At 40.6% G+C, this 14,623-nt stretch overlaps 1 protein-coding gene across 1 annotated transcript; it reads right to left on the bottom strand.

Annotated features, from left to right (window-relative positions):
* Positions 1-201: 201 nt before the first annotated feature.
* LOC123979866 (E3 ubiquitin-protein ligase TRIM39-like) lies at positions 202-7,191 on the bottom strand. The gene is made up of 8 exons (XM_046063975.1): positions 7,122-7,191; positions 3,950-4,500; positions 3,515-3,610; positions 2,798-3,031; positions 2,467-2,614; positions 2,278-2,304; positions 1,135-1,310; positions 202-1,055 (listed from the first exon to the last, which is right to left on the bottom strand). Exons 1-8 carry the CDS (start codon positions 7,189-7,191, stop codon positions 684-686), a joined length of 1,674 nt encoding a protein of 557 aa, XP_045919931.1. The 3' UTR covers positions 202-683.
* Between the last annotated feature and the right edge of the window lie 7,432 nt (positions 7,192-14,623).

Below are 14,623 nucleotides of genomic sequence, written 5' to 3'. Positions count from 1 at the left end.
ATTGAAGATTGGCATTTAGCATTGTGGTGTACATGCTGCATAATATTAAAAATGGCTATATACCATATTAAAATTAAACAAGGTGCATATCATGATATTATATTTTCAGAGACAACAAGAACAAGAAAATAGATATTGGTTAAAATCTTTACTGATTTTCCTCAGTCACTATGAGGACTATAGGCCTATCATCTATAGTAAAATACTTCAGGGAGAAGTTTATATTATTTAAGCAGCTGGGGAAGTTTTAGTGTTCTGATTGTGGTTGTCTGTGTTTCCGGTTTCAAGATGTTGTCTGTTAATGTGATGTTTTGTCTGTTGTGATCTGTACTTCATATTGAATGTGGATTCCCTCACTACTGAACCCTCATCCATTACCGCTTCTGTATTTCCATGGATACTGAACTATAATTCCCTGGAAACTGGAAAATATTTATTAATGTACATCACTCTCACCATGTACGATGCAGACACTACAGTTTAATACAAAATCTTCAGCAACTGTTGATTGTTTTCTTTTATCGCTAAAAGCTTCAAGGCCGTAATGCCATGTGTTAAGGATGTGGAATGTTGCAATATATGAAACACGCTGGTGTATGTACAGTAGAAACCCAGAGAGAGAAAACAAGACTTCAAAATCTTTCTTGCAGCATCACAACGCAGTCAAAGGCTCTTCCTCAAGTTTATGTGTCATTATTAACAGCTGTGATAACCAAAGGTGCCATATTCTTCCCTTCATCGCAAATGCCCGGGCTGAAGAAGGGGAAGATCCTCTCTGAAAACAAACACCCGGTGAAGGTGTAGATATGAGACCCAGCCTCCGCGTTAAAGAACGACACGGTCCCCTCCTCATAATCTGTAAACACCCCGACAATCTGCGGCTTTTCCTCGAGAGAAAGATGGACTGAGGGAGAGTCCAAGGCGCGATACTCGTCACCGCTCCTCAGCCGCATTGTCCAATAGCCGTTCTCTGGCTTGGAGGTGATCATCCCCTTCCTGTTGACAGACTCTTTGACCACGCCCAGATCCCAGAAGGTCTTTGTCCCCACTGCAACCTGATTGACAATGCAAGAGAATTTACAAAATGTGTGTGCTATCTATAATACGTGAATTATCTTCAAACAAGCGGCTGACCTGGAAGTAGAACCTGCCCGACAAGAAGCCTCTCTTGCTCATAACGCAGATGACGGGGTCAAAACGTTGGGGGTTGTCAGGCACAATGTGCAGAGGCTCACCACGGCCCGCCTGTTTGCCGTCAGCTGAAAGGACAAGGTTTGGATGGGCAGTGTCTGGGTCTAAAACCACATCAACTAGGGAGATAAGATTGTAGAGGAGATACATTAATTATCTAATCTAATTACATAATCTGCAAAAAATACTACCACTTCTACTGCTAATGCTTGTTTCCTCATGCGTCTGTACAGATCCCTGGTCTGGTCACTCTATAACAGACTGATTAGCCTTCCTACAACAATAGCACAGATTTTAAACATAAATATCCGGGGATTGGAAACGAGTCTATAGTAGCCTCATCCCTGCTGGTTTGACTGCCAATATACAATTTATCTTTAGTTCACTACAGCTCTTAAACAAATGCAACAGTTGCTGTAATAGCTGAAAAATGTTTAAATTGCAAATATACTTTAGGTTTTTCAATATTGTATTATTTCATTGATATAATATTAGCATCTGGAATTTCACATCACTCAGGGATAAAGATTACCAACAGGAATATATACTACTATACTACTACTATTTCCACCATTACTACATCTCTACGAGTCATAAAGGCATGTATGCCACTTTTTATCCATGTTTGTACACGGTGGTGGATTCTTGGATGTCTCAGTGGCAGGAGCGAAAATAAAGAAAAAGAGAAAGAAAGTCATGATGCACTAATGGTGAAACGGCTCCAAATCATTCTCAAAGATGTAGGGAAGTCTATATAGCACTGCATCGTGTTTTCTCCATTTCAAGGCCACTCATTAGTGTACTGCCTCACGTTGGAAGGGCACCCCCGAAGGGAACTTTATCATGGTTTCTTGCACATTTCCCTTGTAGAAAAATTGGACAATCCTGGTGAATATTGGTGCAGTCTATGTGGTGCTTCAATAGCCTCCTCGGGTCAGGTCGGTGGGCGGGGGAGTGGTTGCGAGCTTTGTTGTCTGTCCATTTGTTTTTGCAGTACGAGCACAAGCGGGCACCAATTTTTTAACTATATAGCAATCAAACATACCAAAATGCATGAAACAACAATTATCTTAAGGGAGGTCTTACCGGCATATTTCTGCATCTTCTTCATCTCTGTCAGGAAGGTAAAAACATGAAAGAATATTTAGGAGAAGGCTGAATTAAAATGTGTCCTATGTTAGATGTATGTTTGACAGTAATGTGCAATGATTTCTTGCAGTACAAAATGGTAGTACATGCAATTTATGCCATGTTCTGCCAAGACAGGACTTTTACCTTCTTTCTTCAGACTCTGTAGTTCTTTCTTCAGGGTGTCGTCCAGTTTAGACAGTGCTCTCCTCACTGTCCCCACACAGAGTTCAGGGTGGACACTGATCTCCATCCACTCTCTGGTGGGAGGAGGAGACGTAAGAGAGGGAGACCTCTACCAGAGGGAAACACATTAAAGAAAGATGTGAACATTACTGTATCATATTTAAGAGAAAACTACAAATATTCAGTGTTTGTTGTGACACTCCCTCTCCCTTTCCTTTAACCTACTTCTAATACCTTACTTAAAAGCTAACAGTTAAAACCCCTGTATTCACAGTTTAAGGTTGATTGTAACCTGTAAGAGGTACAGGTGATCCTCAGTGCTCCTCAGCTCCTCCAGCTCAGTGATCCTCCTCTGCAGATCAGTGACTTCCTGCTGCAGCTCGTTGATGAGCTCTTCTGCCCTCCTCTCTGCTGCTTTCTGCTTCTCACTGATCTCTGTGTTGACTTCAGTTTGTCTCTCCTCAATGGAGCGAATCATAGACATAAAGATGCTGTCGCTCTCCTTCATCTCCTTCTCCGCACTTATCTGAACAGCGATAAAAAAAAATAAAATGTGAACATGACTATGTAAAATGGAAAAAATATATAATATACCCTAAAACTACTTCTTTTGCCTACCATGTGCATTTCTGTTAATGTTGAAATTTTGTTTTACATCCCTATGACATCCTCTGTTATTATACTCTGTTGTGGCTACACTGGGAATATCTTGCAATGATTTTGCATCACTACAGTTGGCCAGTAAAGAAAAATTACTGTTGCTTGAAAACTTTTCGTGTTAAAAAAAACATTCACAATGGACTGATTTGTACCTGTTCTGATCAATGTTTCCATTTTAAGGATTTTTAATTCAGAGAGTTTTTGAGTGACATCAACAGCACACATGAGTACTTACTAAACAAACTATTCACTGTGGCTCTAAAATACGTGAGGCAGCCAGCATTTAACCTGAACGTAACCAGCTAAAGATTGCTTTCTGATAGCGATTAAGATTTCGATTAGAATTCACCATGCAGAGCTTCAGACAGCTTTTGATCTCCTCCACTTTGCTCAGACGTTCCTGGATCATCTGCAGAAAATCTGCCTTAGTCTTCTTCATTTGCATCTAAAGAGGCGGGACAGAACCACAGTCACTAACATCACTAGCAAAGGAAACTACGACTCTGTCTTTAAGAGACTGTAGACATGGATTTACACATACACGTACAAGCATTCTGGATTTCATATCATGCATTGCCCACAACTAAAAAAGGTTCCGTACTGACTATTTCAACATGGCTTTTGCATCATTACCTCAAGACATGCACAGAGACCATGTTGAATGTGTTAATTCCCATGACTATCCATATTATTATCATCATCAAGGCATACTCTGTAAATAGATCAGTATTTATTTTAGTCTTCAGAAACTCTTACAATACAGAGTATACTCTATGTAGCCTACCTTCCTCTCGCCACTCTCGTCCTCTATTGAAACAGCCTGATGATCTTTGTGCTCGGTCTCTGTGCAGAACTGGCACACAAACCTCTCTTCATCCTTGCAAAACATCTCCAGCAGCCTCTCGTGCTTCTTACACATCCTGTCCTGCAGGTTGTTCACCGGCTCGATCAGCTTGTGGAGCTTCAAGGTGGCAACACTCTGGTGAGGCTCCAGGTGGGCTTCACAGTACGAGGTCAGACAGACCAGACAGGACTTCAGGGCCTTTACTTGCAGCAACGTCACAGCGCAAACATCACACTCCACCTCGCCCGGCTTGGCAGCAAACAGTGAAGCCGAAGAACAGACTATGATCTTCCTAAATGTGTCTGCCAGCTCTTTGAAGTCTGTGTTGATGCTTATTTCAGGCCGGGGGCTGAATGATTTGTTACAGGTGGGGCACTGGCAGACCGCACTGCTGCCCCACACATTCTGGATGCAGGCCTGGCAGAAGTTGTGCCCGCAGGGAGTGGTGACCGGGTTGGTGAACACTTGCTTACAGATGGTGCAATGGAGCTGTTTTTCCATTGTCTGCAGAGCAGTTAAAATAAAAAGTTAGTTGATCCGTTGCTCAGAAAGATCTTTGATAGAGGAAGTGAAAGAGAACAAACACAAAGTGCAGTCACAGGTAGAAAGAGTACTTGACTTAAGTACTATGTGAAGACAAAAAGAATCAGATTTGACCACAAATGCATGCAACAACACAGTTAACTGTCTTCTTAGTATTTATTTATTATCTATGCCTTAACTGTCACAATCCTGTCCTGAGTTCTCTGAGTTTATTTGTCAGTTCTGCGTCTGTCATTAGGGTCTGTTGTGTTTTGGTGTTTAGTCCTGTCTTGTGTTCAGTCTGCACAGCGTTGGTTTATTTACTGTTGCCGGTCTTTTGGTTTTGATCTGTGCTTGCCTTAGTTCCGGTCTTATTCTGTAATTGTCTGGTGTTCCGTCTAATCCTAATTTCAGTCCTGCCTTGGCCCGTTATGTTGTTTTCTACTCTGTGTTCTGGTTCTGTTCTGTGTTCTCGTTTAGGTTTTGTCTGTTATAGTTGGTTGGTGGTTGTCTGTTTACATGGGTTTCTGTTATTGTCTGGGGTTAGATTCTTGTCTGGTATTTTGTAACATGTGTTTTGTCTGTTCCCCCAGTAATCTGCCTGCCTGCCAGTCTCTCTGTTTTCCCTGCTGTCTGCCTGCCTGCCTCATTAGCCTTGATCCCTGTCACCTGTGTTGCCCTGCTCGTTAGTCCCTGTGTATATATATGTTTGGTGTTTCTGTTTAGTCCCCGTCCGGTCATTGTCTAACAATGAGTCTTCTGCCTGTTTCTGTGCTACCAGTTCAGCATTTTGTATTGTGCCTGTTTCTACTACCTAGAGTTTTGTTCATGCCTGTTGTGTTGGATTAAAGTCCCCTGAACTGTATGTCTGCTCTCCGTGTCCTGCATTTGGGTCCACCAACCTGCTCTCCCACGCACTCGCATCACAATTTGTGACAGTACCTGTGTAAATGTGAAACTATCAAGACTTGAAATTCAGGACTTCTGGACCTGCTTGGTGTATTAGTAATTCTTTTCAGGGCTAAATATACAAACCCCCACTCTCAACTGAAAATGTTCACATGATTATACCAGTAATGTATATTGTATTATTTTTGTGAAACGCAATGTATACACTTCCAAGTTTACATAATTAAACAGCATTTGTGTGTCAGGTCAGATAATGCTATGTTAGATTTTGGTTTAGTGTTCATGTTTTTCCTATTTAGTCTGTTTTCATACCTTTGTTTTTTTGTTCTGTGTTCTCTTAGCTTTATTTGATCTTGTCATGTTTAGGGTTTTGTAGCTTAATCTAGTATCTTGTTCATTCGCTTTAGTTTCTTAGTATCTGTCTTGTCTCTTATCTTAGTTCTTAGTCTTGTGCTTTAGTTCATGTTTACTGTTTTTCCTGGTCTGTGTACTTCTAGGTTCGTTTGGTCCAGTCTCTGTCCATGCCCTGATTTTGCAGTCTTTCCATGTTTTGTGTTTTGCTTTGGTAGATCTGTCCTTGTGTGTTCCTGTGTACTTTACTTCCTGTTTAATTTTGTAATCTTCTGTGCCTAGTGTTCTTTGTCTAGCTTTGTTCTGTTGTTGATTACTTGATGTGTTTCAGCTGTGCTTCCCTCCCTGCTTGTTTGTCTGTGTGTATATATTGTCCTCAGTTGTGTTCAGTGTTTGACGTCCTTGTCTTATGAGTGTTCAGCCGTGCCTTGGTTCTGTTTTTTGGATTGTACCTTGTTCTCTCGATTGTTCCCTTGGATTATGTTTCGTTGTGGATTACGCCTTTATTTGGGCTTTGCCTGCCCTTGTGAGTAGCCTGAGTATCTGTTTTATGAGAATAAATCTTTTGTTAAACTGCATCCTCTGCGTTTGGGTCCACACCTCTGCTCTCAACTATTGTACTGAGCCCTCTCCTGACAGTAGGACTTCACACAGAAATTGACCCAGCAGACTATTCAGATGAACTTTGAACTAGAGTATGATCTGATTGAGATAAAGGTTTTGTGGAAGGAAGCAATCAATGATCTTGAGCGGGAGGCTTTTGGATCACTGGCTCAAGAGAGAGTCGCTGCCAAGCCATGGTTGAGGGACTCTACCGCTATGGGCTCTTTGTTTCCTCCACAACTGCGCTCCTCAGTTTGGCAACAGCGTTCAGCTGTCTGGCCTGTTGCTCTCACCTTTTCGTAAGTTTCCATCTGATCCCTGGCCTGCAAGCGCCCCAGCGGCTAGCTACCTGCCTGGCCTGCCCGGCCATCTAGCGCCCCAGCGGCTAGCCACCCGCCTGGCCTGCCCGTCTGCTTGCCTGACCCCCTCACATAGACTGTGGGACTATGACTCTTCTGGCCTTCTTTGCCATGAAGGCCAGGGAGTCAGAAGAAGCACGAGCAGCTAGTCTGCGGCCTACTAGCCTGGAGGCTAGTATTGGATACTAGATTCCTCGCCTGATCCACCTCCAGAAAGGCCTCCTGGATGGAGACGTGGTTCCCGCCGCCGCAGATGTGCTGCTCAGATGTCCAGCACCTCATCCCCCAGGCCACCCAGTGTTTCCAAGGCGGTGGTACTGGACGGTAAGGAGCCTGAGCACCCCAGTCCTGCAGAGCCGACACCAGATCCTCTGTCAGTGGCCTGATCGACTCTAGATTCAGATCCCTCATTGGTGGTCCGACCAACACCAGCCCCATTGGTGGTCCAGCCAACCCCTGCTCCTCGTGCTCCGTTGGTGATCCTCTGCTTGTGTCTGCATCTGGGTCCACACCTCTGCTCTCAACTACTGCACTCAGCCCTCTCCTGACATGCTACAGTCTTTCCAAGGACCGCTTTTTCCACTTCAGTCTAAATTGCTCATAGGTTCAACAAATTGTGTCAGTGAGCAACAAAACAACTACACATGGCAGTTAGTGTGTGTCAATATTTAATAGCAACTATTCTCTACAATAGGCATGTGTAAATCTCCATATAGTAAACACTAAACTACAACCAGGTGACGTTAGCAACATATGAAGAGCTGGTGCAACTAAAAACATGCTCCAGCTAACTGTACAAAGAGGTCAGGCTCAGATAGCCTGGCTGTCTTAAAGTAACTAAATCAACCTTCAAGCAACCTCTTGAACTCACTGATTAACAAGTTTATATCTCATTCTCTTAATTAAAAAAAAAGAGTTAGAACTAGCTACAGACAACAAATTTTACAATCCTGCCACAGCTACCAGATTTTTCTTCATTTGTGTGTCAAAACATCTGATTCATTGATCGCTCACAATTTCAACATATAACAAACTGTTAGTGAAATAAATTGCCTACCGTAGCTTTAAGTATTATTCAATCCCACAATAAACAGGAAAAATGGTTAGTTTTTTATCAAAAATGACATACATTATAACCATTTCCATATGTCAACATATATTTGCATACTTATCAAATATCTGGCAACCTTGAGCTAAACAGCTTAATAAAAAATGTAAGTGCTGCTCCCCCTTTTGAAAAATCCATGTCTTAGCTATTTAAATTGATTAGCTTCCCTTTCAGTCAACTTTAATTTCACATATTGCTCATACTTACAGCTTCTTCTCTTGTGCAAAGCTGGTCAGTCACACTTTTGTCCTCTGATGGCAGAGCAGGTGCCTACTACTGTTTGAATGAGTACGAATTATATGGCTAGATGTGAAATAGGAAAATGTAAAGTCAACACAGTTATTCATTAGCCAGGCTCTCTCTCCTAAGCGCAGCACTGGTCTCTGTCTCTCTGCTTTACTATAACCACCTGATCCTAAAATAGCAGCATTTTACAGCACAACCTATTGTTATAGTTACTGCGTCAGTAGTATTATGTTCACATGTTGTGGTATGAACTTTGTGTGCTTGTGAGATCATGGCACTAAATAATACCTCTCACGGGAGTGTGTGTGTTTGTCTCATGGGTGTGGTGTTTGAGTCCAATAGTCAACAATTTTCCACTTTTGACACACCTGAAACAAGGTACAAGGGAGATTAATGTATCATTTTACAACACAGCGTTGTATAACAAGATTAAGTTGTAGTTTACTGTATGCTACTCACAAAAAATAAAATAAAACTATATACATGGTGGAGTGTGAGAATGCCTGAGGAAGAAACTGCTTTGTAGTCTGGTGGTACAGCAGCAGATGCTTTAGTATTTCTTGCCAGACAGCAGCAGTGTGAACAGGCAGTGGCATACTGGAGACATCAGCCTGACATGAGGAATGCTACAGCTCTGCAATGTCGACAATCGACCAATTTTGTTGTTTAGATATGATGGCATGTTGGTACAAATAGCTGTGCTATAACTTATTTTACTACTACATCAACCCTGGTTAACACTTTGTGTTACGTTTGTTGGTTGAAATTTCATCGGCACAGAACCTGTTTATTGTTCAGTACTTGCCCAGACCCTGTTAAGGAACTCTGATTGGTTCTCTGATTTGAATGTGAATGAACAATCACCTGGCAAGCAATTAAAAGCAGGAAGGGATCAACAGAATGTGACTCTTGTCCTTGATCAAAGGGATGGGAAATGACATAGAAACATTTAATATTTATTTAAAAATATTTGTAGTCTTTTTTTGCCAGAGAAACATGTTGTAACCAGACCCAAAGGCCTCTCTGTAACATAACTTAATGGCAGAGGCGAATAGACTGTAGAGGAGTTTGACAGAGGAAAAGGAAAAGAAATGACCAAGCAAGAGGCTGTCGGACCTTGACGAGAGGTTTGTATAAGAAAGGGCTGCAAGAGAGGGCTAGTGTGTCATTAAACTTGCTTGATCTTTGGTTGTGTAAGCAAAGTTGTCGACTTGCTAGTTTTTGATTATAAGTAATGGGTTGGATGGGATCAAGTGAGCAAGTTGAGGGTTTGATTTGTGAAATGACTTCACCATGACAGCGTCAATTTGTCTACACTCATTTAAATTTGTAGTTACTGGCCTGTGAGGTTTGAGCGAATACTGGATATTTTACCTTGAAAGAAAGTAGCGAACTGATTATATTCAGATGTAGAGCCAGACGCCCTGTTAGGGTCAGCCGCAAGATTAATTAGTCAATCAATAGTAGAAAAGAATATTTTTCAGAAATGAGTCCACAGGAAAGTGCTTGTCTGGCCATCTTCATTGCTCTGTTGTACATAGCAAGTTGTTTGCTAAAGATCGTGTTGTAAAGATTTAGTTTGTCCTTTCTCCATCTATGTTCTGCTATGCTGCAATTCCTTTCAAGCTGTTTGTTTCTTCTGTTTTCCTGTAATGTCTCTTGTAATGCAACAGTGATCAGAAACAGCCAGATCTAGAATTGATGAGACAGAAATATTTAACTCTTTAGAGATGACTATATTGAAGGTATGGCCTTTGTTGTGTGTTGGTCCACAATGTGTTGAATAAAATCAAATGAGTGCAATAAATCTAAAATAGCTTGAGTCTGAAATCGCCAGCTAGGAGAACTTTGTCATAGTCTGTCAAGACACTATTAATCTTGCAATTCAATATCTTTTATTCCATTGTTAGTTATTGTTATTACTCTCTCTCTCACACACACACACACACACACACACACACACACACACACACACACACACACACAGTTGAAATGAGAGACAACAGATCTGGGTCCTGATTTATGTAATTTGCTCTAATTGGTCTGCATCGTGAGAGAGTCTTTTCCAGGCTGCTGTTGTGATATGTAATGATGGTATCAATAGGCAATGCTGTTACTTTAAAAGGTATCATTCACTCCAAATAAGGTACCACACGTAACCTCATGTCAGCATACTGTTTGCATCTGCTTTGCATCTTTGAACAAAGCACAATGTCACGAATCTTCCCAGCTCTTAATTCACTAACTTTCCTGTCATTTCAGATTCCAGCTCCTCCTCTATGCTTGGCCACCTCACTCCCTTCACCCTGTTGTCCCCGCTGAGCGCCTTGCATCATCCTTATATTATTCTGGGCATTTATACCTGCCTCATTGCCAGATTGTCTCAGAGTCTTCTGCCGAGCATTACATAGTTCATTTATTCTGTCCCATTCATGTCTTCAGCTTGTTTCCTATCTTTGTCTATGTGAAAATGTAAATCTCTCTCAACAAGAACTTGTTCTCCTGGATAAATTACTCTTTATAACTAAAGTCCAACTCCAAGGTTAGAGTTTATTATTCCAATTTTAATTTTGTGAGTCGTAGGAGTCTGAATGGCTTTAAAGTCCATATCAGACTGCAGTTCTTGGGATAAGATGGAGGCTTTGGTTGCTGTTAGTGTCTCTAAAGGGGGTGCAAGAGATCACATGACTTGCTTTCAGGAGTTGGAATGGTCAATGCTTTGTATATTAAGGGGTCAAAATTAGATGTAAAGAGAGGAAGCAAGGAGAAGATAAATAAGAAGGGGGAGAAAAAGTGTCAGTTGTTACTTTTGCCCAGGTAAGTTTAAATTTTACAAAGAGATAGCAAAAGAACAAGAATTGGAGGATTGGAGATTTCATCAACCTGCATTCCATAATGTCCAGGTAAGAAATATGTAAGATTTAAAAAAAAAAAAAAAAAAGTTTAAAAAAAAATCTTGACGAAAGTAAGGAAATTAGATTTTTTGGAGAAATGCATATGATGCAAATGATATGATTTACTGTGTAGCCAAATGGAGACCCATATATTCTTTGTTTACCAAAAAGTTTAACTCCCAGCCTTCAAGAAAGCAGCTTTGGCTGCCTCATAAATAAAGCAGAATCCTGTCATTATAGATTAGTTGATTAACTGCATTGAGTTTGTGGCTCATTGTATAAAAGTTTTTCTGTATGTGTTATTTAATCATTTTTGATCCGACTAAAACTGTCGCAATTATAGGCTAACAAATATTTGCAAAAAATGCAAAACACATGAAGTGAGGTCATATCTTCGCTTTGGATTGTCCAATCGACACCAAATTTAGATCAATAATCTGGGACGACCCCTTGAGGGCCTGTGCAAATTTGGTGCAACTAGTCCCTAGGTGACGCTATTTAACCTGAAAAAATTGTTCCTCTATAACCTTAAGTCACATTGACGTGAAACTTGAGCCGAATTGTTCAGCATGGTCCTCCCACTACAGGCACCAAAGTTGACCCAAATATGCCCATAGTTTGCTCTGTTGTTGCAGATTAAAGAAAAAAAATCCCATTGATTTACATGCATTTTATCTCCATAACCATAAGTCTGATTGCTAACAAATGTGGGGCAATTGTTCCCCTTGGGGCCCTGATGACACCTGAAAAATTTGGTGCAATTCGGCCGAAAGGCGGCGCTATAATCGAAGCTCAAATACCACGGGAAAAGCCTATTCATTCCAATGGGATTATCAACCAAAGGAAATTTTCAAATCATAACTACACGCCACTACATCGCACAGTCATAAACCTTATGTCTACGTGTTTGGGGGATTTTGCAGAGTCGGATGGTATAACACGCCTCTGTGCAATGACCTTTTGATTTTGCTAAATTGTCAACTGAAAAACCTATTTTTAATTACCACCTCCAAAGCCACAAGTCCGATCGGCACCAAACTTGGCACGGACCATCTCTGGACCAAGCCGAAAAAAGTTTGTAGAGGTAGTTTTGATCCACCAAAAAATTTCCTAATTAGAAGCTAACAAATTATTGCCGAAATGCAAAAAATTTGATGTCATGTGATATCTTAAGTTTGCAATGGCCGATCTACACCAAACACAGGGATCTTGGCATGCCCTCCTGATGGCCTGTGTAGAATTTGGTGTTAATCGGCCTCTAGGTGGAGCTACTAAGCGTATATCAAATAACACTCCCATAGACATACATTTATTTTATATCTCTGTAACCGTAAGTCCCTTTAATTTATAACTCTAGTCGTCTAGTCAGCAGGGCGCCTGGGTCGACTCTCGTGGATGGCAGCTGGCGCCAGGAGGCTTGGACCCTGCTTACAACTGCTTGCAGTTCTAGTTTACTGTTGTATTTCATTTTATAGTAAATGCAAAAATGGTAGTGGTTGTCCTGCAGACATGCTTACAATAGCATGCTGATGTGTAGCAAGGGGTTACCACATTTATGATATATTTCTGTGGGAACATGCACATCTGTACCACATTTACTGGCAATACTTCAAATAGTTAAAATTCAAATGTTAACCTGCTGTTGGTGCTAAATGAAAAATCGGGGATTATCACAGTCTTTAGGCTTCATCAACAAAATGTAATGGCATGCAGAGGCAATGAAAAAAACAAAAAAACAAATAATGCACCCACATAAAGTTAAACGATTATTAGGCCGGGTTTTTCCTGGTTCAATCATATTTCCTCAAGGCCCTGTAGAAAATGTTCCAAGACCCTGCACAGGTCCAAGCACCAGGTGTTGGGAAACTGAGTTACACAATCTACAATCGTTAACCGTGTCTATTTCCAGCTCAGGGTACAGGTACAGTTTAACCTCACATAAAGAGTAATAAATTACTGTAGCTGGTGGAAAATGAATGATCTACCATGGTGTCCTTGCTCAAGGGAGGTCAGCTATCGGTGCTTCATTCAATGGGAACAGACCAGTAGCCAAATAAATCCATGACATACCTTATAGAAGAAGAAGAAAAAGAAAAAAACTCAGATCTCATTCACTTGTTTTAGTTATGCTTCAATTACTGTCTTTTTTTCCTGACTAAAAAAGAAGAAGGTAAATGTAGTGAAAACTGACTTTTAATATCTACCTTGATGCATGCTTAAAGACCATTCAGAAACATTCACCTATTCATTACCATGTATTTAACTATTATTACATACTAACGGGATATCTTGCTATGCATTTTGATTTAGCTGATATGGTTTAAATATTTGGTTTAAATATTAATTACTACTTCTGTTTTAGAGCCCCACAAATATTTTTATGAAAGTAATAAGACTGTTTGAGGTGAGGCAGGAGAGAAATATTTTCTCTGCAACAGATTTACAGTTGATTTTATGCATCACATATGAACACATTTTAACGCTGCCAAAAAGTACTAGTCTTTCTTTTAACCTCTTTGAATGAAAATGTAATTGTGAATAATGAAGCAATATGCCTTTTAGATATTAAAGGCTCTATTGCACATGTGCCTATTGTTTAATAGCTGTCTAAAGATTTGTGTTTAGAGTTTATGGCTTGGGACTGAAAGGGTTACATTTTCATCTGTACAGTATGTGAGATATTTATGTGATACTCATTTGTCTTGTGTACATCTGATACATTGTTGAATGCAAATTACACATCAGTGTTTGTAATTATTTAACACTAGCTGTGTTATTAAGTTGTTAGAACAGTTTTGACTTCCATCAGCCTGTCTCTCTGGTCATCAAAGTGAGCTGAATTGAATTTCAACCTTATGATATATTCCAGTATGGCATTTTCTATACACTATTGTTCATTAATCTGAACAAAATTATAAACGCAACACTTTTGTTTTTGCCCCCATTCATCCTGAGCTGAACTCAAAGATCTAAGACTTTCTTTATGTACACAAAAGACCTATTTCTTTCAAATTTTGTTCACAAATCTGTCAAAATCTGTGTCAGTGAGCACTACTCCTTTGCTGAGATAATCCATCTACCTGTGAGGTGGAAATCGTAAATCAAATTATCAGACAGCATGGATATTGCACAGATGTGCCTTAGGGTGGCCACAATAAAAGGTGCAAATCACTGTACTGTGAGTACAGTTTAAAAAAAAACAACTTTAGTCCCTCACAATTGTTGACCTATTTCTAAATGTATATAACACACTGCTTTAAGGATAAGGCTGGTAGTGATGGTGGTAGCATGGTGGCTCTATGGTTAGCACTGTCACCTTCACAGCAAGAAGGCTCTGGGTTTGATTCCCAGACCCAGGTTGATAGTGGAGCATGATGTTCCTCTGTTTGCCTGGGTTTCCTCCGGTTGCTCCAGTTTCCCCCACCATCAAACACACATACCGTATATTAGGCTAATTGCTCCAGTATTTGTGCAAGGCGCTGGCTTATATCTGGTGTTAGTCCCCAGGTGTTGCACAGTGGCTGTCAACTGCTCCTAATTAGGATAGGTTAAATTCAAAGCTAAATGCGATAAGAAATTGACTTTAAATGCAGCATGGAAGGTTTGAAACATCCACCCCCCC

The sequence above is a fragment of the Micropterus dolomieu genome, linkage group LG12 (genome assembly GCF_021292245.1).
Source record: "Micropterus dolomieu isolate WLL.071019.BEF.003 ecotype Adirondacks linkage group LG12, ASM2129224v1, whole genome shotgun sequence".
Classification (NCBI taxonomy): Eukaryota; Metazoa; Chordata; class Actinopteri; order Centrarchiformes; family Centrarchidae; genus Micropterus; species Micropterus dolomieu.
The sequence above is the reverse complement of the archived record's forward strand: the minus strand, read 5'-3'. Positions and strand labels throughout refer to the sequence as shown.

Bases quoted from the DNA above. Each gene is read 5' to 3' on its own strand.
- LOC123979866 (XM_046063975.1), bottom strand. From the start codon at position 7,191: ATGGGGCTGGTGTTGGTCGGACCACCAATGAGGGATCTGAATCTAGAG. The intron at 2,305-2,466 runs GTAAAAGTCCTG...CCTTCCTGACAG, and splicing joins ACAGAGTCTGAAGAAAGAAG to AGATGAAGAAGATGCAGAAA. The intron at 1,056-1,134 runs GTCAGCCGCTTG...ATTGTCAATCAG, and splicing joins CGGGCAGGTTCTACTTCCAG to GTTGCAGTGGGGACAAAGAC.